The sequence below is a fragment of the Thunnus albacares genome, chromosome 14 (genome assembly GCF_914725855.1).
Source record: "Thunnus albacares chromosome 14, fThuAlb1.1, whole genome shotgun sequence".
NCBI classification, from domain to species: Eukaryota; Metazoa; Chordata; class Actinopteri; order Scombriformes; family Scombridae; genus Thunnus; species Thunnus albacares.
The window spans coordinates 83,032-108,494 of NC_058119.1; the positions used below are offsets into that span (position 1 = coordinate 83,032).

Sequence of the window (25,463 nt, forward strand, 5' to 3'; positions counted from 1 at the left end):
GATCCATTAGGATTTAATGGATATCGGAGCCGAATATGGGCCCAGCTGAGGAAACAATACCCTGAAAAGATGGACCCATCTAAATTGGAGGGAGAAAGACTAAGGGATGAAGAGTGTCCTGCAAAATTCCTAAGGTCTTTTCAAAATAAATGGAGGGAGGAAACTGGTGGAGCATGGAACGAGAACAGCACAACTGAAAGCCTGTTCAAGGTCATGGCAAAGAAAGCCATGCCTCAAGAAGTGCAAAAGCGCTTGGATAATGTAGTGGGGCTGATGAAAATGGACTGGCCTCTGTTTTCTGAACATCTTGTACATCATGTGGAAAATGTGAGAAAAGAAAAACAGAAAGAAGCGGAGGTAAATAAAAACCTGGCTAGTAAGCTCACCCAGCTCCAATTGAATGATCTACACTCCAAACAAAAAAAGGAAAAAACAAAAATATAGGCTCCAGTAGTGGCAGTGGAGCAACCTCTAGCTCCACAGTCTGCAACACCCCAGACACCCAAACAGCCCCAAGCACAGCCTGAAGTCACACCCGTGACGCCACCTGCTTCCCTACCACCTATTCATGTGCATGTTAACCAGCCTCAGGTAAATCAAGGGCCCCCCTATAGAGGACAGCCGAGGTCAAGGGGAGGAAACTATCGCCCTGGGAGAGGAAGAGGACAAAATCCACAGATGAACAGACAGACACAGTCCAAAAACCAGTCCAACTCAAACCAAGATGAAGAAATGTTGTGTTGGGGGTGCGACCAGAAAGGACACCGCCGAAGGGACTGCCCCACCAATCCATGGGTGGGGCCAGCCAAAGATTGGCAATAGGGGCGCCTAGAGAAGCCAGAGGGGACACACATGACACCGGTCATCTCAACACAACCACAAGAAGAACCCACTATTGCCGTTGAAATACAGAGTCGAAAATACACCTTTATGGTGGACACAGGAGCCACATACTCCTGTATAGGCAGCGAAGGTTCCTCATTTCCCCTCTCAGGACAATCCATCCAGACTGTAGGCTTCTCTGGGACAACCCAAATAATTCCCCTAACACGACCGGTGCATATGATAGTATCAGGAAAATCAATAACGGCACCCCTACTCTATTCAGAAAACACCCCTATCAACCTATTGGGACGAGACATCCTGTGCCCACTAAAGGCAACTATTACCTGCACCCATACAGGTCTCAAATTAGACTTAAAAGACAATGTTTCAAGCATGATGACAGTCCAAGGGCTAAAAGAATTTGAAAAACTAACCACTCATGTTCAGCCTGCAGTATATTGGATACAATGGCCGCCCAACTCAGAGCTAATACACCAGTGGAACACCTGGAAAGCGTGGGTACAAAGAGAGCTGCCCTCTGCATCTGAACCACAGCCGCCACTGCACTGTACTATGCTGTATGATGAAACCCAACAACACACGGATTACAGAGAATGTTGGAAAGAGCTGGTGGGGGGAAAAATATTCTCCATGGTATGTCAGGACCTCTATGTAGGACCACAAGGAGCTGCAGTAGTAGTCATCCTGCCACCAGAATTGCGCCATTGGTTCCAAGTGGCCAACTCCACCCCACATGTCACTCTCATGGTTGCAGTTGGAAAAAAGGCTAAGGACATGGGACCTATGGTGAAGAAAGCCTTACAAATAACAACATGGAAACCAACTCAAAAAAACCATGTGCGGTCCTCTGCCTGTGGACAATATCTGAAAATATCCCTACGAACGTATGATGAAGGCACTGGGATCCAAGTGTTGCTCAGCCAGAGATCTCCTACTCAAGCGCCACTCTCAGAAGAACACAGTGTGCTATTACTACAGATACCCCAGGAGCTGTGGTCACAACATAAAACAGATGTAGGGCTGGTTAGGTCAGCGCAGCCGGTCCAAATTAAAACAAAACAGGGCATCATACTGCCATATAAAAAACAATACCCGTTAAAGCCCCATCAAATAGCAGGCATAGAACCCACCATCAAGGGCTTGGTAGCAGCAGGCGTGCTAAAACCAACAAAAAGTCCATGTAACACACCAATTTTTCCTATCAAGAAACCACACTCAAATGATTATCGACTGGTACATGATTTACGTGCCATTAATGCTATTGTAGATGCAGAAATGCCAGTGGTCCCAGACCCACACACTCTGTTGTCTAATATTCCTCATGATGCCTGCTGGTACACAGTCATTGATCTATGTTCAGCGTTCTTTAGTGTACCATTGCATCTAGACTCACAATACTTGTTCGCATTTACATATAAAAACCAGCAGTACACTTATACACGTCTTGCGCAAGGCTACGTGGACAGCCCGTCAATTTTTAACAGAGTTCTAGCCAATGATTTGCAACATCTAAACGTCACTAGCACAGTGCTACAGTATGTAGATGATCTGCTGGTTTGTAGTCTAACAAAAGAACAATGTGTACAGGACTCACTCTCAGTTCTACAGGCTCTAGCAAGAGGGGGACATAAGGTAAGCAAAGACAAATTGCAGTTTTGCCAAACACAGGTAGAGTATTTAGGAAGACAGTTATGTGGCAATAAACGAGCAATCGCTCCCTCACAAATCGAGGCAGTATCAAAAGCTCCAAAACCTCAGACAGTGGGCCACATGCTGTCATTCCTGGGAATGACTGGATTTAGTCGACCATGGATCTGTGATTATGCTATAAAAACAGCCCCACTACGTGGCCTAATCCGTGCTGCAGGACAAACAAATGGCTCAGCTGAGTTGCAATGGACTGCTGAAGCTGAGGGCGCATTTTTGGCTTTAAAACATGACCTGCAACAAGCACCAGTGTTAGGTAATCCTAACTATGCTAATGTTTTTCATTTATATGTTGCAGAAAAAGCAGGCTATGCATGTGCGGTGTTAATGCAGGATACGCCAACAGGTAAGCAACCACTAGCATACTATAGTACCAAATTGGACAACATTGAAACAGGTCTGCCACCCTGCTATCAGGGGCTAGCAACAGCTGCCTTTGCCTTTCAGAAGGCATCAGCAATCACAATGGGCCATCCAACCATTTTGTACACATCTCATCAGCTGCACGCTTTGATCACGAGCCCCAGATTTGTGTTAACACAAGCAAGACGAACAGGCTATGAGGTAATCCTCTCAGCCCCTGAACTCACAGTTCAACGATGCACTATAGTTAACCCAGCCACACGCATGATGCTGCCTATAGAGGGCACACCACATGATTGCGTCCGGTCTACAGATGTGTTCCTACGTCCTCGTCGGGACCTGCATAACCAGCCTATAATTGCAGAACTTACACTTTTTGTAGATGGTTCTTGTTTCAGGGATGCTACAGGAAACCACGCTGGATATGCTATAATACAGTTGCATCCCGATGATACCTTTACGGAAGTACAAACATTGAAATTGCCTCAGCCTTGTTCAGCACAATTGGCAGAAATTAAAGCTTTGACTGCGGCATGTCATTTGGCTGCAGACAAAACGCTGAATGTTTATACAGACTCGCAGTATGCATACGCAGTATGCCATGTTCATGGAGTTATTTGGAAACAAAGAGGTTTTTTGAGAGCAGATGGCTCCCCAGTAACCCATGGGGAGGCTATATCAGCTCTGCTGGAAGCTATACATCACCCTAAGGCACTAGCCATCATCAAATGTGCAGCACACCAAAAAACAAACTCATTGATTGCCAAGGGTAACAACTTGGCAGACGAGGCTGCAAAACGTATAGCTACATCCACATGTATGGGACCACAGCTAGTGGCAGAAGATTGTGAACCTTTAACAAACTTAGCATCCCTTATTGCAGCACAACAGCAGTCAGGTCCATATGCACACTCTGCATGGCTTCAAAGGGGGGCGGTTAAAATAACAGATGAGGGTCCCTCACAGGGGCTATGGCGCAGTGCACAAGGCCACTTTGTTCTCCCCACATCACTGATACAAATTGCAATTCGTGATGCTCACGGCCGGGACCATTGTGCAAGGGGAGAGGTATTGAGAAGGCTTCAGAAGGTATGGTGGTCGCCATATTTAGCGGCTATGGTGGACAGAACATTGCATGAATGTGAGGTGTGTGCACAGCATAATGTAAGGAAAGCATTTTCAGCACCAATAGCACACATCCCGCCACCAGAAGGACCGTTTCGCCACTTAATGTTAGATTTCATAGATATGACAGAACGAGTAAAAGGGTTCAGATACATCCTGGTGGTAATCGACAGATTCAGCAGATGGATAGAAGCGATCCCGACGAAAGGTCCAGACTGTAGATCTGTAGCTAGGTTCTTGTGCAAAGAGGTTTCTCCGAGATTTGGAATACCAGACACTATCAGTTCTGATAATGGGCCGTCATTTGTAGCGGAGACACTCAAAATAGCCTTAAAGATGTTAGGGATCAAACAAAAAGTTTGGGTGTGTGTATCATCCACAGTCTCAGGGGGCTGTGGAAAGGGCGAATGGTACCTTAAAGACGAAGCTTAGGAAAATTATGGCAGATAGCCAGTACAAGGTTAACTGGGTGGATGCTTTGCCGTTGACATTGATGTCTATGCGAACACAAGCTAACCGACTAACGCATCTAACACCGCATGAAGCGCTTATAGGGAGACCGATGCCGGTTCCCTATCGTAGGGGGCCATATGAAGGGCCACCCCTTGAACAATGTGAAAGAGAACTAACATGTTATCTGCAACATCTAACCCAAATACACAAGGTTGTGTTTCAACAGATAAAAACTGTGGCTGAGAGCAAGGACGTGGAAATCCCAGAACAACTGAGGACAGTCGAGCCTGGTGATTGGGTCTACGTGAAAGTGTTCAAACGAAAGTGGGATCAGCCAAGGCGAGAAGGACCGTTTAAGGTGATCCTAGCCACACCAACTGCACTAAAAGTAGAGGATAAGAGATTTTGGTTTCATCTCAACCATTGCTGCAGAGCACGAAGCCGACAGGAACCAGAAAGGGACGGCAACGCCTCCCAACTGGAAGATAGACAGCAGCACCGACAAGAACCAGAACGGGACGGCAACGCCTCCCGACAAGAGGAGAGACAGCAGTGCGGGCCTCAAGGAGAAAGAAGATCACAAAGATTAGCTGCTAGATGTAGAGAGTCAGTAAGCAGTGGGAGGAGAGACAGTTAGAGGGTCAACAAGTGGTGAGCCACAGAGTAGTAGCTCAACCCTAGTCAGACAGAGTCATGAGGATCCAACAGAAGTCAGGGAAACTTCAGGTGTCTCATCAGGAGAGAAAGTATCAGCCGGAGCCATTCCCATTGAATGTAACCCACAGAGTTACTATAATCGGAAGACAAAAGCATGAGAGAAGTCCAGGGAGTGACAGACGGAAAGCGTTGCTACTAGTAATTTTGGGGATGGGTTTAATACTCACTAGGTATAGTAGCACAGAAAGACAGAGCAAAGTCAGAAGAAGAGCAGTTGGAAGAATGCGCCCTAGCCACAGGTCTAGTAGCAGCATTAGAGGGAAAGATATGGAAGGAAGAAGTAATTGCACTCACATACATAAGATCAGCCCAGTACAATCAAACCCTAACATTAGGACCTGGAGACGTGAAAATAGACACATATGCAGTCCACCAACAATGCCTGGCAGAGGGGATAGTACAAATACGGGTGCAATGCTCTTACAATCAGTGTACGAACATAAGGTCCAAACGCATAATGAATGCCGAAGAAGCGATCAAATTGACTCGGGTGTATGTGAACGATCGTAAAGTCAGAAGCCTGCAGGAAACAGTGCACCAAAGTGATGAAGAGGAGGTATTAGGATGGGAGAGCAATTTGTTTTATCAATTGGTAAAATATTCTGCTAGACAGGTCAGCCAACGCGCTTGTATTACATGCTATAACTCAAAAAGACTGCCAGAAATAAAACCAATTCCAGGGATAAAAGAAGAAACATGCTCAAATAAATCCACTTGCTTTGCTTACTGTGCAACGGTAATGGCAAGTTGGGAGAGTATAACAAATATGAATTGGACTAAAAATACATCTATATGCCCTCAACGAGTAGATAATGAACTAAACACCTGGACACCATCCTTAACTAAAATAACTAAAAAGATAAAACATCCCTTCTGTATAACAAGGGGACAAGAAATGAAAAAGAAAATGGTAGCGCTCAATGGTAAGCTGCAGCAACAAACTGAAAAGGTAGCATTAAAACTAAAGGGGACAACGATGAATAATCTTAGCGACTTGGGAATAGTGCTAAGTGTAGAATCAGAAGATGGTCTACGGCTAGATTATAGGTGGCTGCGTATGCCAGAACAGGGGAGAGTTAAACACCTACCAAGCAGCATGCCTTACTTTATATATAGTACTACAAACACTGCAGCAATACAATGTGAACAAGTTATAATAGATCAAGGGCTACCACTGATTGTTATGAACAATAATAGGTACTACAGTCAGTTCATCTTACCATCCTTAGACAACGGCACAAGACCACTAGCAGATATATTTTGGCCGTGTGACGACAACCAACAAGTAAAAGTAACGTTAATGGAATGTAATGGAAGTGGACAGGGATATGCACACCAGTTATGGTAACGGGACAAGGTACTGTAATTAGTGAGCAGGTAGTAAATAATAGAACAACCAAAAGAATTAGGCGAACGGCTCAGACTCCATGGAAATTGGAGGATAACATATACATAGCATGGAACCAGGAGCCCATTGGAGTACCAAAAAGACCATCAGGTGGTAGGGGAGGACTGTGCTAAAATCTCATTAACATATGAATATGATTTAGTAACAGCAGGATATAATCAGGCAACAGCAAGATATTACGACTATCCTGATTTTCCCTACTTTCCCCTTACCACTAAATATACAGTCAACATGATTACTATATTCTATGGAGAAGATATATTGTTTAGCACTCACATGTTCCTACAAAGATATGGTAAGGCAGGACTAGAACGACTATCAACTAGATACGAGCAGAAGTATAAAAAAATGCTTGAGTTATGGCAGCTTGACAGGGAGATGGATGCTGAAGCAGAGGAGGAAAAGGAGTAATAACTGGTAGAAGTCTGTGTCAATCCTCATCATGTGATGTTCCACCCTAGGTAGACATGGCTGAACAGTGGCTGTACTATTACGGCATGGATGGGCAATCCAATGCAGATTACCAGGATGGCCTACACATGCCAACAGGACCAACACCAGGGGGAAATGCAGCTCCAGGTTGGGCCGGTGTGTATACCTGGACATTCCAGCCACCTTCGACAGGACCCACCTGGACTGAGAGCAGACCACCACCACCCCACAAGCCACCATCAACTCCATGGCTCTTGAGGAGCAGGACCCGCCAGGAACAGCAACCACAACCGCCGTAACCCATGCAGTACTTATACACTGAATCAGAAGGCATCAAAGGGGGGAAGGGCGCCAGCTCCACTACTAAACGAGAAATTGACGACAACTCAGTGGAGACTGACCTGCTGCCCGCTCCACCCTCATTATGGGAAGGACCGAAATCTAGTCCTACAATCAGCTAACTACTGTATTGTCCAATGATTGTTTTTGATTTGTTTTCTTGCTACCTAAGACTACTACTAATACTTATGATACTGAAACTAAATGAATGTGCCTGAACCCCTATGACTTAGATGTATTTGTCACCCATTCCCCATATTGCAGGATCCTTGTTATTAAGAGATGACATGGTTTGTGAACCTAAATACAGTGTACATAAATATTGATTGGCAATGGGACCTGATCATCCCCAAGCATTATCGATGGGACTTTTAGTCCCAAAGGGGGGAAATGTGGTGTAGTTTCATTAAAAGTCATTGGTGTGCTTAAAGACAATATTAAGCTATGCAGATTGATTTTACAAGTTTATAAGCAATAAGGGCTAGTGGGATACAATTTGTATTGGTGTAGTTATAATCTCACGAACCATATTTAATCACACTGTACATATAGAGGCACAGTAGAAGAATCATAATCATACACTGGAGAAATTTGAGTGTGTTTGTATTACATGTCATGTTGCTTGGGTCTGCATTAAAGTCTTCAACTTTTAGAAAAAATATCCTCTGGAAGAGATCAAGAAATAAGGGTGTAAAATGACTAAGAATAACTAGAATAAAATAAGAGGCCAGAAGACAACTGGACAATAATGGTATAAAGTGATTCCCAATACTTATATATAAAAAATTGGACACAATCAGGAAGAATTATGTGGGCCGGGATATGCCCACAAACAGCTCAAAACATGGTCTGAAGAGTTTTTGCCAGCAACGAGTGACGAGGAAAAAAGTAACATAATAATTGGTCAAAAATTAGGGAGGCTGGATGATAAGGTGTGGCCTAAGCTGACCCAAGGACATAAAAACAATGCCCCAGAGAAAAACCTTTGGAGCGATTTGATACTTTGTAAAAAGTGCTACTCGTTCCCCTTTTTTGCCGGCATTAAAGAACACTTTGCTACTTGGACCTCTGACTCCCTTTTATTAAGAGAGAGTTTCTTTTTGCTCTGATACATTTTTCTGCAACAATTCGACACAACAACCTCAGTAATTGTTAACACAGCCATGAGATTAACAGATAGTTTCACCTATTATGAGATATATATATATATATATATATATATATATATATATATATTCATCTATCCATCCGTAAGCCCTCATGGCTGTGATAGAGTAGCTAAAGTAAGGTAGAGTTTACTCAGACCAATAGGCCTACACGAAAAATATTTAATTTAAATAAATGTTTCAGTAAATAGCAAATAGTAGCTAGACTTCCTACTGAACAGAAACAGATTAACAAAATGAAAACACAAATTGAATCCTACGGCGCCAAGTGCGCTTTATTACTGGCATAATAGCCTAGATCTCATGTGGAGGAAAATATTTTATAATTTATTAAAATAATATTAAATAATAGCCAGACTTTCTAATGTATGAACAGATTAACAACGAAAACACACACTGAATACTCCAGCGGTGAGAGCGTTGTAACAAAAACCTCCTCCTCCCCTGCTCCCAGCTTATTCATGGTCAAAAACAGCCAACAGGTAAGCAAAATGGAAACTTGTAGTCACATTTTTCAGACTTCAACCTCAAAGTTTGTGTGACGCTCAAAACAATTTATCCACCATTTCATAGCCACAACAGTAGGTTACGGCCAATATATCCGTTCTTACCGGCCCTCTGTGTGTCTGTTATTCGGTGTGCACATAAGAGTGTGCTGCATGCCTGTGGCAGACAATCACAGATGAGTGCCCTCTTTTACTCTCACGGCCAGAAGGGGAAGACAAAAGTCTCACACTCTAGCTTTAGCTGTTTAACTGATGGTATTAATCATTCAAAATTAAATAAATGTTAATAAAATAATTAAGAACATCCCTAATGGTCTACAGTCTAATAATGTGTGTTTGTATTGATTACTGATGGTGGTTGATCAGGATGACTGTTAGCTAAATGTAATCTCAGTTTCTACAGGCAGTATGCAGTAAATAGTTGCCTTTTGTGTACGTGTTTTTAAACTAAACTCCTTATTAAACATATGCTTGATGGTCCTGATGAAACTTTAAATCTCATAATATGACCTCCCCTTTCTGTCAGCTGCTGTGTGTCTGCGGTGTACGTACTGCTTTTTCACACGTGGTTTCAGGCCAGTTGGAGGAGTTAAACTTGTGACTCTCTGCCTTTATATAATTATTCGGGCTGCTGCTCTCTCTACTGTATTGCATACAGTTTGCAGGGTTTTCAAACAGAAATGTTCACAGCTGAAAGTGCTATGTCCAGATAGTTAATGGTTGAATGTGGTTTCTTTGGGCAGCTGTATAAACTGTGTAGTTGTTTTAATATTGTAAAAATGCCTAGTTTCCCCACACATCCTGGAAAACCTGGAAATTTAAGGCATTTTTCAAGTGAAGGACAACACCTTTTGAAATATGATTATCTTAGCTGATATAATGTAAGAAACATTACTCCAAAAAAATGCATTTGTAAAAAAAAAAAGTTGTTAAATGAAAATGAGTTAATAACAGGAACAATCAGCATGTAGCATTTCTTTTTCGCTGGTTTTTCAGAAAAAACTAGAGCAGCTTCTGTCTGTAAATTTCACCAGGAGCAGGATGGGAAATAATCTCAAAATGAATTTAGTTGTATTCTTGCAAATAGTGACCCTGCAAGATCCCCAGTCTTTGCAAAATCTTAGTCTGTAACTAAACTTAGTAACTTATGACACATTGTTTTGTTTAAGATGTGAGAGAGTATCAGACCTAAGTCTTTTAAAAGTCTTTTCAAAGTCTTCTATTGTATAAATCCAATGCCTTGGTGACTTGGTCCACAGGAAACACTGTTACCCAAGCTTTTATTTACCACTACAGCCCTGGTCTTCACACAGACTTCTAGTCCTACTGAATGCTGAAAGAAGGTCATGAGGGACTTGTTAGCTTGTGTACTGATGACCTACTTGAATAAAAAACAATATACCGGATGTCACAATGTAAGAAAAAAACATTTAAAAGTTGAGAAAAACTCACAGACTGCACAAACAGACAGTAGATGGTTGTAGGTCATACAATACTGAATGCTTGATAATCAGCAGCTGGAAATGTTTTACCCAACATGCATCCCGCCTCATCTTATGTTCTTGTCTTTGTTTTTGTAGCTGTGATGTTATATCTCTTTTTGACAGCCTTTCCACTAACTTCTCTATCTATATTCAGCCTCCACCGTGCCCCCATTGTATCTCCCCAGTTTGGTAACCACTGGACTAGGGGACTTGCCATAAGACACACACCTCCCTGCAAAGGTTGTCAAATGAAACCTTTGTCAAAATTCAATTTGAAATGAACAGTTACATTTGGAGAATCTGATGGAGTAGAAGTAAGAAATTTGCCTTTCCTCTGGAGAGGCATTTCCAGCTCAGCCTGGAAGTCAATGAAGTGGTAGACCTCTGAGGGATCATTTCCAAGTCATTGCACTTGTAAGATTTGGAGGATCCTGCAACTGCCAAGTGCAGCTGGAGACAGAGTGGAGCTTCACATGTACCTCCATGTGGAGAGGAATCATGACAGCCTACTGTGCCAGGCCAAGTGAGGAAGGCAGCAGCTACACTAACTGGTACATGGATAGTAATATAATAATAATATTCAGAACATTGCATCCAGTTGGAAACTGCTTTACAAACATTTTTTAAAATTTCATCGGTAGCAGTTTTTATATGACAACTTAAGTGGCAAGTAAACTGACCTACTACTCTACTGAAGGTAAAGGCGGTGGTTCAGATAAATGACCTACTAAGATATTCAAGATACAGTCATCCAGCGTTTCAACATACTAAAAAAAACACATCTACCAGCATGACAGAAGTTAAAATGACAAGAACATCTCACCATGGCAAGCACATTGAGGAATTCCCGGGTGTCAAAGTGGAGGAGTGTATGAATAAACGGGAAAACCTCCTCCTCCTCTGATGAGTCGGCTGAATGGAGACGGATTAGGAACTCAAACACCTGACACACAAACAAACACATGCACCCACACAGCATTAGTTCACTGTATAGAAAGGCTTGCTTTTAATGTCTACAACTACATTTCTTCAGATGAATTTTGAAATTGGAGAACTCTGTAGTCAGAATAGGCAGCATCCCATCAAACTCCAAATTGTCCAACATTTTTTTCAATTTCATTTCCTTTTACTGCTATAGCAATTCTTACTTCAAAATATCCTTTTCAACAAACTACAGTTTGTCCAAGTGGTATTGTCCCAGTGACACATACTCTATACTTCTTAACGTCACTTTTCATGGCACCACCCTCTCTAATCTAGCCACTCAAATGCCAGCCAGCATCTCTAATTAGCAGTGTTGGGCAAGTTACTAAAAATTAGTAATTAGTTACAGTTACTAGTTACTTCTCTCAAAAAGTAATTAAATTACTGCATTATAAAAAGTTCTGCGTTGCTTTTAACACAAACATGTAAGTTGTCACACAATTTCAGAGTTCACTCCACTTTTACCCTTGATCCACAACTCAAACCAGGAAAAGCAGCAGCAGTTCAGTAACAGGTATTATTTACAATATATAACATGATAACTCCAGAGACAAAGCTTATGTTTTACCACGAGATGGCTACAATAACGTGACTTTACAACGCGGCTCTGAGACACAGTAAGGTCAGATGCAGCTGTCCACTTTTTTTTTGTCCACTTTTTTCACGTAAGACAAAAGTAACGAGAAACAAGCCCAACTAAATGTGAGTAAATGTAATTGTTTTATTTAATTCGAAAAAGTAATTAGTTACATTACTAGTTACTGCCAAAAGTAGTGGAATTACAGTAGTGCGTTACTGTAAGTACTGTAATTACTTTGTAACGCGTTCCCAACACTGCTAATCAGGCTTGACAACTGTGACAAATTGAGCCAATAAATGAATCCAGGCCACAGAAACAATCACACTTTTTCAGGGTATTAGATGATACAGAGTACTAATCCCATAACAGGCACTCTTTCTACTTAGTTAAAAATCTGTGACTTTAGTGTGTGAGAGTGACCAGGATCACTCTACTTTGTGGAAGAATTTTCAGTTCAATTCAATTTTATTTATAAAGCACCAAACAGAGACCCATTTCACACTGAATATAACTGAAACTTTGATTTTGATCTATATTATTTAATACAATAAAACAAATGAAAATGGCATTGCCAAAAATATTGGTACCCTTAACTTAATATTTTGTATCACAGCCTTTGGAGGCAATAACTACAGTCAAGCGCTTTCTGTAACTCTGAATAAGGTTTTTACACTTCTCCACCGGTGGTTCGGCCCATTCTTCTTGAGCAAACTGCTCCAGCTCTCAAGTTTGATGGGTTTTGTCTCCCACTTGCAAGTTTCAGCTCTTTCCACAGATGTTCAATGGAATTCAGATCAGATCTCATAGCAGGCCACTTCAGAATGGTCCAATGTTTTCTTCTCATCCACTCTTGGGTGCTTTTTGATGTATGTTTGGGGTCATTATCCCGCTGGAGGACCCATGACAGTGGGTTGTATGTTTCGCTCCAAATTTTCTTGATACTCTTTTGATTTCATCGTGCCCTGCACAGATTCAAGGCACCCAGTGCCTGAGGCAGCAAAGCAACTCCAAAACATCACTGTGCATCTTCCATGTTTCACAGTAGGCATGGTGTTCTTTTCTTTGAAGGCTTCATTTTTTCTTCTATAAACATAGGGTTGGTGTGATTTACCAAAAAGCTCTAATTTTGTTTCATCTGTCCAAAGCACAGGACTGTGGCTTGTCAACATGCATTTTGGCAAAGTCCAGTCTGACTTTTTTGTGTCTCCCTCTTGGAAGTGGGGTCTTCTACAATGGAGCCCATTTTTCATTCAAACAGCAATGGATGGTGCGAAACCATTGTACCTTGAACTTGAAGATCAGCTTGGATCTGTATTCTCGACCATTCAAGCAATACTTCTGTTCAATCTCAGGCCAATTTTCCACTTACAACGACATCCGGAGATGGCTACAGTTTCATGGGCCTTAAGCTTCTTAATAATATTGGCAACAGTAGTCACAGGAACATCAAGCTCTTTGGAGATGGTCTTGTAACCTTTACGTTGACCATGCTTAGCTATTACCTTTTTTCCAATGTCTCCAGACCACTCTCTAGTTTTCCTTCTGTTTTCCATGTTCAATGTGATGCACACAGTGGTACAGAACAGCAGAGTTGGTAATTTTCTCTTTTTAAACTGGCTGCATGAGTGATTATAAAATTAAAAACACCTATGATACTAATTAAAACACAATAGTCTGCTTAAAGTATCACTACAAATCAGTTATTTCTTACAACCTCAAAAGGGTACCAATAATTTTGTCCAGGCTATTTTAGAATATCTTCATAGAATAAGCATAAATTCAATTATTTTAACAACTTTTTTTGTTTTGTTCCACTGCAAACCAAACATAGACATGCATTGATAACAAAATATCTTTAAATATCAACACTGTTCAGGGCAAATGGTGCATTATTTTAATAAAATGTAAGGGTACCAATAATTTCAGCCACATCTGTATCTGATCAGTGCATCCTCCTCCAAGTCATTAAAAAAAAAAAAATTCTGAGTGAGCAGTGACTGGTGGGGGATTGGTGTGGCTTAAGAACACAATCACACACACACACACACAAACACACACACACTCTGGCCTGATGTTTTTCAAATACAGAGTATCTACATACCTGGTTCTTGACTTGAACCACAAGGTCTTCAGGAATGTCTCCAAGTGGATACGCCCTTCCTGCAAGACAGCAGCTACATACACAAACACATGCACACACGTGTGCGCGCACACACACACACACACACACACACACACACGCGCACACACACACACACACACACACACTCCTCAATATGTATTAACAATGTGGTGAATTATAAATGTATATAGTAAACCTGCATATTGTGCGCATTCTACAAGCAGTTGTGAGCAACACTGGTAAGAATCATAGGCCTATCAAAGTGAAGATGCACACACTCAACTGAAAGTGGTTTCTTTTGAGAATTTGGAGTGGTTGGTAATGCGCCTCAGCCAACTATGAAAAGTGGTCTGAGCATACAGAAGCAGAAGGAAACATGATCTATTGACAACATGGAGGGTGCATTTGAATCCACAATTTACATGTATCACTACATTGTTCTTTTTTCTGTTTTTTTATTTCTCTTCATCTCCATCACCTTGGCACCCCAGGCATTTTCCTATGCCATACTGCCTATGCTAGCCGTTGTAGCTGAGCATGTATGCTAGGGATGAAGACAGACATTTTGCATACTGTCCAAAACCTCAAACTATTCATTTACCCATGAGTATTATACAAACATTATTGGACACTACACTACATATTACAGGAAGCAATTTAAGTAAAGATCTTTATCATACGCTGTTCTGTTAAATAGTTTGGGGGGAAAAGTGTGGGAAGAGAGATGCTGGTTTGGCTGTAGCATTAGGCTTAACTGCATGGATGTGATGACACTTGCCTGGTCTTTTGCAGTTTTTAACAGTTTTTAGAACATCATTCCTTGCCACAGAATGCATTTCTGTAATCCGTATGTTACGCATTTTTGTTAGTACAAGTGGAGTCAAGAATTTAGTGACACCTCTCACAATCACAATAAACGTTGGACTCCTCTAAGTAGTAGCTTAGGCATATAGCAAACCATTGGCTATATTGTATACCAGCTGCACAAACTAACAGAGGTATAAAATTATATACATTATCTCTTAACTTACCTTATGTATACCAGAAGTTTGTTTCCCATCACCACTTCCTCATCTGTCCAAAGAGAAAAAGGGAAATGTGCTTTTCAAACTTTCTGTACTATAAAGAAACTCAAAATAGTTGGTACTATAAATTCGTGGGGATGTGATTCTCAGGCTTACCTGTTAGGCTCCTCCCTTCACTAAGTGGTGGGCCAATCACTGCAAAGAGTTTCTGAAACACAACCAACACATAGAAAACAAATGGGAATGTTATCAATTATTTCTCAGGATCTGATGTAAAGTTGAAAGTTGAAAGGCTTAATACAATAGAATACAAAAATTAATACAATAAAATAATTGCTGACTAAAAATGTTTTTTTAGAATGAAAAAGACAATCGTGAATGACCACAATATGCAACTATAGGCACTAATTATCAGTAATAATAAGTGGGGGTGCCATTTAGTGCAACACCACTGGGAGTTACAGAGTGGGAAATACTGCAACAACCAATGGGGAACACACAGTGCAAGTCCCTTGTTTTTCTGCTGTAATGTGACAGTTTTACAGTTTGTATTTGGCAGCATTTACCACAGTATTCCTCATCAACATCAACATGACTTTTTGTGATGACTTCTATTGCATTAATAGTATATTAGGCCTGCAGATCAGTGTATATTATAATTTGATATTTAGGGTGGAGTCAGGTGAACTTGATGATCCCACCATTGAACTCTGCCTACGGAGATTCATAAATGTTTGAAGCTTTCTAGCCCAGAAATTTAATTTACAGAGCTTTTGGTAGGAAATTATAGCTGAACCTAATCATTAAATGTCAAATAGTTTGTACTTCCATGGTTACAGTGTGAATCCAGCAAAAGCCATAATATTAATTTAATTAGTCAATATGAAGCTGAAGCTTTCTAGCATAGAAATATTGCTATTGAAATCTAACTGAAATTTAAGTAATCCTATTTATTGAGAGCACATTTGCATCTCTGACAATATCTGACATGAAGTAATGAAATAAGTTTTTTATGTTTTAAATGTGTTTATTAGGAATACAACACTATTGAACAACAGGTAGTTACATTAACTGTGTGTGTGTATATATATATATATATATATATATATATATATATATATATATATTAAGAATTAAAAAGGAAGAAAAACAACTAAAAAAAAAACCCACACAATGGACAAACAAAAAAAAGTGTTGGAAACATTTTGTTTAATCACCATCCTGAGTGACAAATGAATGAATTCACATCAGTAACAAAGAGTTCCATCTTTTATGATACTGTGCTGTTGATCCTCTTAGACTGTATTTGATTTTTTTTTTATAAGTGCAACAAGACTAGGTCAAAACATTGTATATGGCTGGACCGTATATGGTCAATAGGTGAAATTGTGGCCAGTTTGTTACAGGGATAGTCAGTGGTAGTGTTTAAAATGTGAATTCTTAGATATGAAGTGTTCATCTGTGTTGGGACTACATGTGGACCACAGTTTACCACATGCTTCAAGACTCCAAGAAACCTGAGCCCTGGGGGTTCGCACCCAAAGTGTGAAGCTCCACCCATGGATCCAGGTTATCAAAACTAGAGATTCCCCTCTTATCTTTCTCTTTTCTCCACGAGCTGCAGCAGGAGCAGCTCCTTGCTCTCTTTCTCCTTCAGCTGCAGGAGCAGCTGCTTGGTCTTTCACACCTCCGGCAGCTGCTGGAGCAGCTCTCTGCTCTCTTGTGTGGCCTGCTCACAGCAGACACACACGGTCTTCTTTACGGCAGAAGACGCAAGAGCCTGCCTAAGACACAGAAACTAAGTTTCCTTGTGCCAGCAGCTAACACACAAGTCTGCTGGCCAGTTTAACAAGTACAGGAGCCGCGAAATGGAGTTAGCTTGCCGCTAACTCCACACAAAGGAGTGACCTGGGCCCCCCAGTGAAGCCGTACTATGCTTCACTGCCTTGCTAGGCACAGTGAAGCATAGTACAGCTAAGCAAGAATGTTTAACTCAAACAATGTACTGTACGTGTATTGATTTGGTTAAGGTTATACATTGAAATGTTGTTGTGATGTCCTTGATGCCTATAGTCAGGTTACTGCATAGCCACACCGCTAGGTTGATGTTAGCATGCTTAACACATGTTACATCCAGTAACTAGGCCTTGCATGCAACTAACCTCATTTTAATCTGGCACCTTTAGCATACACCAATTGGCCTTGAATCGAGAACCACACAGTTAAGAGGTTAAAACCTAGTTTGGCGAACTTTGGTTCAGGCAGCACATGTGGTTCAAGACACCACATGGTCTGGCCTTCTATCTCTGTAGTTCCCTTTATCAGCCAAATTGTCGGCATGCCATGTGCTCAGTCACCAGGTGACTGCAGCCATCTTGCTATTGTCTTCCACACACACACACACACACACACACACACACACACACACACACACTTGGATATACCTGTTGTCTGTTTTAATGTTGCACAAGAATGAGTTTTGCCAACCCCTGCTCTGTAAAGAACTCCATATCCTTCAACCTTAACAAGCTATTGATATGGTGATTTTGTTTATAGTTATTAAATTAATTATTAATCAAAGTCCCAAATTCATAGATTAGTACACTTTGAGACTGAATTGGCTAGTCCAGGGTGGTGCCCCGTTATTATCAATTCTTATTAATAATTTTATTGATTTTAATAATTAACAATTATCTTTGATAATCATTAATTATTGCTGATAGCCAAACTTGTAGCCACGGCCCAACATCTGCAATTTTCTGTGGTAGTCCCAGTAATATTTGTTGTTAAAGTGTACTGAAGTAGCATATCACATGACATGGTTAAGCTATATTTGAGTCAAAAAAAGGTTATGAATACAGCTGCAAGAACAAAACTTTCCACTCATATCTTGGGATGTTTTTTTGAAAGAGAACTTATTTTAATTAAAGCTGCAAGCAGCATTGGTTGGGACCACGCACTCTGGCCCGTCAGGATCAGATCATTTTGCTTTTCAAAAATGAGGGATATTTCTTACAAGTGTGGTGTACTTTTATTTTGAAAGTTTGATTGACAGGATGAGAATTTTCTGCAGGGTGAGACATGTCTGTCTTGCTCACACCTGTATCATCAAAAACAAGTTTTGGGCTCAGTCACTTGAATTTCAATTAGTAAATTGAAAACTCTTGATGAGTTTGTGTGTAAAACAAATTAATTTCCTAATTTTCATCAAGTCTATTTTTAGAAAAGTAGAGACTTTTACCCCACATGACCTGGTCAAAGTTTGATTGAAATGTGTATTGTCGGAACTTCCGGCGGCATACCAACATGGCAGCGGCATAAAAAATGAGCTCCCCGACATTGATATTAAATAAGCCCTACAAACCTATCAGTTAGAGAAAGGGATGATAAATTTGAAAGTGTTTTAAAAGGGCGATGGATAAGACCAGAGGGAAAAATCGAAAGTCGAATAAAAACGCTGATATGAACTTTGTGCAGGACAACGAGCCAGCTAAGCTAACATGCGAGCCACGCGGGTTGGCTGGAGAGCTAGCAGAGTCTACAACTGAGAGAGTGAATGCCAAGCTAGCAGCGCAACCAAGCCGAGAGGGAAGAGAGATACAGCCACCCGCTAAAAGTATGGCAGACCTGGAAACAATCTTACAAGAGATAAGAGAGTTTCGCCGGGAGAACTTCGAAAATCTCAAAGAAATCAGAGATAATATCAGAAAGACAAACAACAGGATTGATTACGCCAAAAAGTGGATTGTGGAAACAGAGGAGCGCACTTGCAGCCTGGAGGAAGCCGCGTTGGAACCCGTGGAGCTGCAGAGGCGGGTCGAGACCAGAATGAGGAGGGCCGCGAGAGGAGGGAAAATGTCCGCACTCATGGGGTGAAGGAAGGTGCAGAGAGTAATGCTCAATCAATGATTACGTTCATCGAAAACCTCCTTAGGGAGAAGCTGGACTTACCCCCCATCACTTGAAGATTGAAAGAGCCCATCGGGCTTTAGTCTCCCAACCTCCCAAAGACTCCCCTCCAAGATCCATCGTGATGAAGTTGCAAAGTTTCCGCAGTAAGGAGGAACTTATCAAGATTGCGTGGCAGAAAAAGGGTTTCATATATGAGGGGAGGAAGGTGTTTCTAGACCATGACTATGCACCAGACGTCCTGAGAAAACGCAAGGAATACACGGAGGCAAAAAAGGTACTGAGAGAAAAGAAAATACATTTTCAGACACCTTTCCCAGCAAAACTCTGGGTGTTTTACGAGGGGGAGACATGCCTCTATAACACAGCGGAGGAGGCGACGAAGGACATGCTGTCCCGAGGGCTCCAGGTGGAGGTCGTGACACCGGAGGAAAACTGGATGGAGCGGATTAAACTAATGTGGTCGTCGGGCAGTGTGAAGACGGGCCGCGGGACAACAGAGACACGGCCGGGATACCAACAGAAACTGCAAGCCTTCAGGAGAGACCGGGATTCCCGATGAAACAACACTATAAAAGGTTAAGATTTGACTGTTTCCAGGAAATAACATTAGCCTACGAGGTGAGAGATGTGTAAACTCAATTTTGATAAGACTACAGCGTTTTATATGGATTTTAGTCGCTAACTTCATAACCTCACAAGCCAAGGACGTCAGGGAAGCACTAAATGCAGTTGCGAACTTATGAACGCTGCTGTTTTCAGCAGCGAGGGCTCTCTGCCTTTAGGGAGCAGTGCTCATCCCTCAGAGCGGACTGAACACCAGAGCTCAGAGAAGGTCAATAGACAGACCTCACCAAAGGAAGTTCTTATAGTATTCTGTTTAAAAGTACTTAAGTTAAACCTTTGTTATAAGTTGTTTAATGTTCATTACTGTTTCAGTAGCTATAGGGGGGTAAATATGACAGAGAGGATAGGAGAGAGACACAATTCAGGTGGAACAGAGATTGATAACAACATCCAAGAACTGCATTAAAGTAGCCTCATATAATGTAAATGGTGTACTTAACCCAACCAACAGGAGTAAGATAATTAGTAAGATGAAAAAAGAAGGGGTAGGGGTAATTTTATTACAAGAAACTCATCTGACAGAGAAGGAACATGCAAAGCTGACAAGAAATGGCTACAACCAAATATTCTCTGCCTCCTACAAATCAGGACGCCGGCGAGGGGTGGCTATTTTGATTTCAGGGAAGATCTCATTTGAAAAGATATCTGTGACAGGGGACAAAGAGGGTAGATACATCATGGTTAAGGGGAAACTTGAGGGGGAGGTGGTAACTTTTTTTAACATTTATGCCCCACCAGGCTCGGATTGGAAGTTTTATAGACAGATGTTTGATTTGATGACACTAGAGGCAGAGGGTATTTTGATTGCTGGAGGCCAGAGAACCAGAGACTAAACCCACAGCTGGATGCCTCAGGAGGTGGGATACAAAAAGTGCAATCAGTAAAAAAATTAAGATGATGATGTCTGAACTGGGAATTGTAGACATTTGGAGGGATCTGAATCCCACAAGTAAGGATTACACTTACTATTCATCACCACACAACATATACACAAGGATTGATTATTTCCTGATGAATAATAAAGATAGGTATAGGGTAGAAAAATGTGATATAGGAGTAAGGGATCTATCAGACCATAGCCCTCTTTACTTAACACTATGTCTGGCGAGCGAGAAAAAAACAACAATCTGGAGATTAAACTCAAACAAGTTAAGAGGACACACAAAGGAGGAAATAGTGAAGGAACTTCAGACATATATAGAGGATAATGACAATGGTGAGGTGTCTCTGTCTGTACTGTGGGATGCGTGTAAGGCCGTGATGAGAGGGAAGCTAATAGCCAAATCAGCATACTTAAAAAAGATGAGACAGCTACAACTTGACACATTAAAATCAGATCTAAAAAGGCTAGAAAGAGAACATAAAGATAAATTGGAAGAGGACATATATCAGGAAATAAAAAGAAAGAGGGCGGAGATAAATGAGATTTACGCACAGGAGATCCAAAAAAAACCTGTTATTTATAAAACAAAGATATTATGAAGTGGGGGGCAAGTCAACAAAATTGCTAGCATATAAACTGAAAAAACAGCAGGCAAAAAATAACATTTACAAAATAAGAGAACCGCATACAAGATCAACAGAGGAAATACAAAGATGCTTTGAAACTTATTATAAAAACCTATATGCTCAACCGAAAGCTAGTGATAAAACCCAGATGGATCAATTTTTGGAGAACTTAAATTTACCAAATGTAACAGAAGAACAGAATGAGGCTTTAACTGCTGAAATTACAGAAGAGGAAGTTAATAAAGCAATCTCAAATCTTAAGGCCAACAAGTCCCTGGGTGCAGACGGATATACAGCAGAATGGTACAGAATATTTAAGGTAACATTAATCCCACTTCTGCGGAAGGCATTTAGCTGGGTGTTGAAGGAGGGGGAAATTCCTCACTCATGGAGAGAAGCCATCATCTCTGTAATTCTGAAGGAAGGAAAGGATGAGCTCCAGTTATAGGCCTATTAGTGTCCTCAACCAAGATTATAGATTGTTTACAGCCATTTTAGCCCAACGACTAGAAAAAATTCTGCCAGAAATGATACATTTAGACCAGACGGGATTCATAAAACGAAGACAGACGCAAGACAATATCAGGTGCACCCTACATGTTATGCAACATGTAATCAAAAATAAAATAGAGACAGTAGTGGTGGGAATAGATGCAGAAAAAGCTTTTGATTCGGTGGGGTGGGACTTTCTATACAAAGTGCTGGATCGGTTCAATTTTCATAAGACATTTATTAAAGTCATAAAGGCCCTGTATAATAAACCAACGGCTAGGATCAGGATCAATGGGAGTCTTTCAAAGTTTTTCACACTAGAACGAGGCTGTCGTCAAGGTTGCTCAGCGAGTCCTCTTCTCTTTGCTATATTTTTGGAACCTCTAAGTACTTGGATAAAACACAATGAAAATATTACAGGTGTAGATATAGGGGGAGGGGTACAAAAGATAGCTCTATTTGCAGATGACATATTAATGTATTTAACAAGTTCAGATACGTCCTTCCCTGCACTTATGACAACCCTCACAGATTATGGTCATTTATCAGGCTATAAAATAAATATACAAAAAACTCAGGTTATTACTTACAACTATAGACCAGGCCAAGCGATTAGGGACAATTACAAAATTAACTGGGAATCAAAATCATTAAAATATTTGGGAGTTAATCTACCTCAAGACTTAGGACAATTGAAGTCCATCAACTACGATCCATTGCTTAGTAGAATTAAATCAGATATTAAAAGGTGGAACCTGATACCATATATGAGCATTACACAAAAAGTGGAGGTGATAAAAATTAATGTACTGCCGAGGATTTTGTACCTGTTCCAGAGTCTACCAGTGGAGTTAAAAGAAGATGAATTTAGGGAATGGAATAAAATGATCTCTAGATACATTTGGCGGGGGAAAAGACCGAGGATCAGGTACAGAACGCTGCAGTTACCCAAAAACAAAGGAAGGTTAGGACTTCCATGCCTGAAGAGCTATTACCAAGCTGCACAAATAAAAATATTGTTGAATATATACAATCCTTACTACTCAGCGAGATGGAAAGAGATAGAGGCCGGCACAACAGATGGGGTCCCAATACAGGCTATAATAGGGGACAGTAACCTGAGAAAGCACATTAGAGAAGAGGCAAACCCATGGATGGATATATTATTGAAGATCTGGTTCAAATTAATTGCGGAAAACGACTTGAAAACTCAAAGTAGATTATTAAGATGGATTGGGTTTGATTCTGAATTCATGCCAAATAGAACAGATAAGAGTTTTAAAAATTGGGAAAGGGGACCTACAATATTCCTGAAGCTCTTAAGTAAGAAGAAAATTAAAAGTTTTCAGGAGCTAAAAGACCAATATCACCTCACAAATTCGGATCAGTATAGGTATTTGCAATTACGGAACTATCTGGAGCAAACAATGAGGGGGGTCATAAACGGGAGGAGGACAGAAATTATTGAGATGTTTACTGCAACATATGAATCAAAATTGGGAACGAAGCTTATCTCAAGACTATATAAGGCAGTGGAGGACTTAAAGGGAACAGACACAGTGTATATAAAAGAGAGGTGGGAGAGGGATGCAAATATTGTTATATCAGTGGATGAATGGGAAGAGATAAATGAACAACAATGGAGAACAACCTGTTCTTTATCTTGGAGAGAACATGGGTGGAAGAATATTATAAGATATCACGAGCACAGTCAAAGTATCATGATACAAAGTGCTGGAAATTGTGTGGAGCTGAGAAAGCTGACCACTTCCATGTATTCTGGAGTTGTCCCTCCATTCGTACCTACTGGCAGGAAGTGTATGGATAAAGTATTGAAGGTAAATCTTCCACTTACATTTCAGGTGTTATACTTGGGGATATTGGGCATAGATTTAACAAGATTTGGGGACAAATATATTTACAGAACAATGCTGATTGCAAGTAAAAAAGCGATTACCAGAAAGTGGTTGAAGAATGAGGTACCTAAGGTCGAGGACTGGGTTGAGGTTACGCACAATATATATGGGATGGAAAAGTTAACTTTGTCTGTGAGACTGGAGAGGGACAGATTTGAAAGAATTTGGGAAAATTGGATAGAGTACATAAAACCAACTAGATTGGACTGTATCTGAGATGTACATCTTAGGAACAAAGACCCCTAGTTCATATTTCATAGCTACAGATGTTGAAAGGTTCTGGGGTTTTTTTTGTTTTTTTTTGTTTGTTTGTTTGGTTTTTTTAATTTTATTCTATTTCACAATATCTGCAAAATCGATCACATGGTAGAACTCTGTTAATTCAACTGGCCATGAAGTATGGAAGATTGTGAATAACTGTTGCGCTCTGGACATGTGTATATGTATCCATGTATGGATATATAGCCATAGGTATATGAATAATATATTCTTTATTTTATTTTATCTTACTTTTCCTCTTGATATGTATGAGTAGGCACAGTTATTCTCTATCTGGATCCAAAGTAAAAAACTAAGGAAGACTGTCATGTTTAAATGAATAATATTGTAATATTGGGAATATAGAAAAGAATATGTCATTGTGTACCAGTTGTAAGCAGAATGTATGTGAAAATGGCAAATAAAAAGAAAATTTAAAAAAAAAAAGAAATGTGTACTGTCAGGTGTGTAGAGACAATAAGTAACTGCAGCTAGACACAGAAAAATACTCATATATTTGAATGGGGAGTGTAAGCGAACCCACACCTGACTGACTTCACCGTTGAAGTTTGAATGAAAAACCTTTGCTATCTAGGGTTTGCGTAACCTGACAATCAGTTATGCACAAATGGGTCTCGATTTATAAATTTACAGATAATACTTGTTGAACTAGCTGGTAGCTGTCTCAGACCTACCCAGGGCGGCGGGTCTCTCAACATAAACCTGGAGCAAACATAGAGCAGTGGTTCACTAACTGCTCAGTAGCAAAGCAGTGGTGCAGCCACGAGAATTTTTCATCTCACATGTCCATAGATATATTCTATTATCCAGATCAGCTTAATTCACGTCTGTCTATTGTCAAAATGCTGCTGATGAAACAGCTCTGCTTTTTCCGGAGAGTCAAAGTTATGATCCACACTATTCACTTTAACATTTCTAAACAAACTCCCTGATTGGAGATCTGCCCTTTGAATGAAACATCCTGGTGCTTCCTTGCCCACAGCAGAACCAGCTCCTTCTCAATGTAGTGATGAAAGCGCACCAGTAAGGGACATGGTCGCTGTCCACAGCACAGTCTGGGACCCTGGCATTTTGGTATTCCGACCACTTACAAGTTTTGTCTTTTTGGATTGAGACACCAAGTCCTCCATGTTAGCCCATAGTGATGCATTTTCCTCAGTCACGATGGCAAGCATACATGTTCCAGATGGTGGCAGTGTGATTTACCACAGCAACACTGAGGGCATTTAGAGAACTCTGGATTGGAGTTGGAGATTCTCTCAATGTGTCTCTCACTGTGAGCTCGTCTGTCATACACTTTCTAAACTTTTAAGTCTTTTAACCAGAATTGCAGTAGTCAGTGAATTAGCAGCCATAGCCATCTTGTTAGCATTTTGGATGGGTAAAGTACAAGTCAGTTACAACCTGGATGTGTGGTTACCCTAATTTCTGTAACCATTCAATGTTAAGAGTCTAATTACACTTTCAGCTCCTA

The 25,463-nt window shown here is 40.7% G+C and overlaps 1 protein-coding gene across 2 annotated transcripts in view; it reads right to left on the reverse strand.

Annotated features, from left to right (window-relative positions):
* vps8 (VPS8 subunit of CORVET complex) overlaps nucleotides 1–25,463 on the reverse strand; it is a 187,086-nt gene that overhangs the window by 76,107 nt on the left and 85,516 nt on the right. For both annotated transcript variants that reach the window (XM_044373367.1, XM_044373366.1), the window contains exons 23-26: nucleotides 15,414–15,465; nucleotides 15,264–15,306; nucleotides 14,212–14,284; nucleotides 11,370–11,489 (exon numbers count right to left, since the gene is read on the reverse strand). In XM_044373367.1, the coding sequence (XP_044229302.1) occupies nucleotides 11,370–11,489; nucleotides 14,212–14,284; nucleotides 15,264–15,306; nucleotides 15,414–15,465 (288 nt within the window). The remainder of the gene's footprint in view (nucleotides 1–11,369; nucleotides 11,490–14,211; nucleotides 14,285–15,263; nucleotides 15,307–15,413; nucleotides 15,466–25,463) is intronic.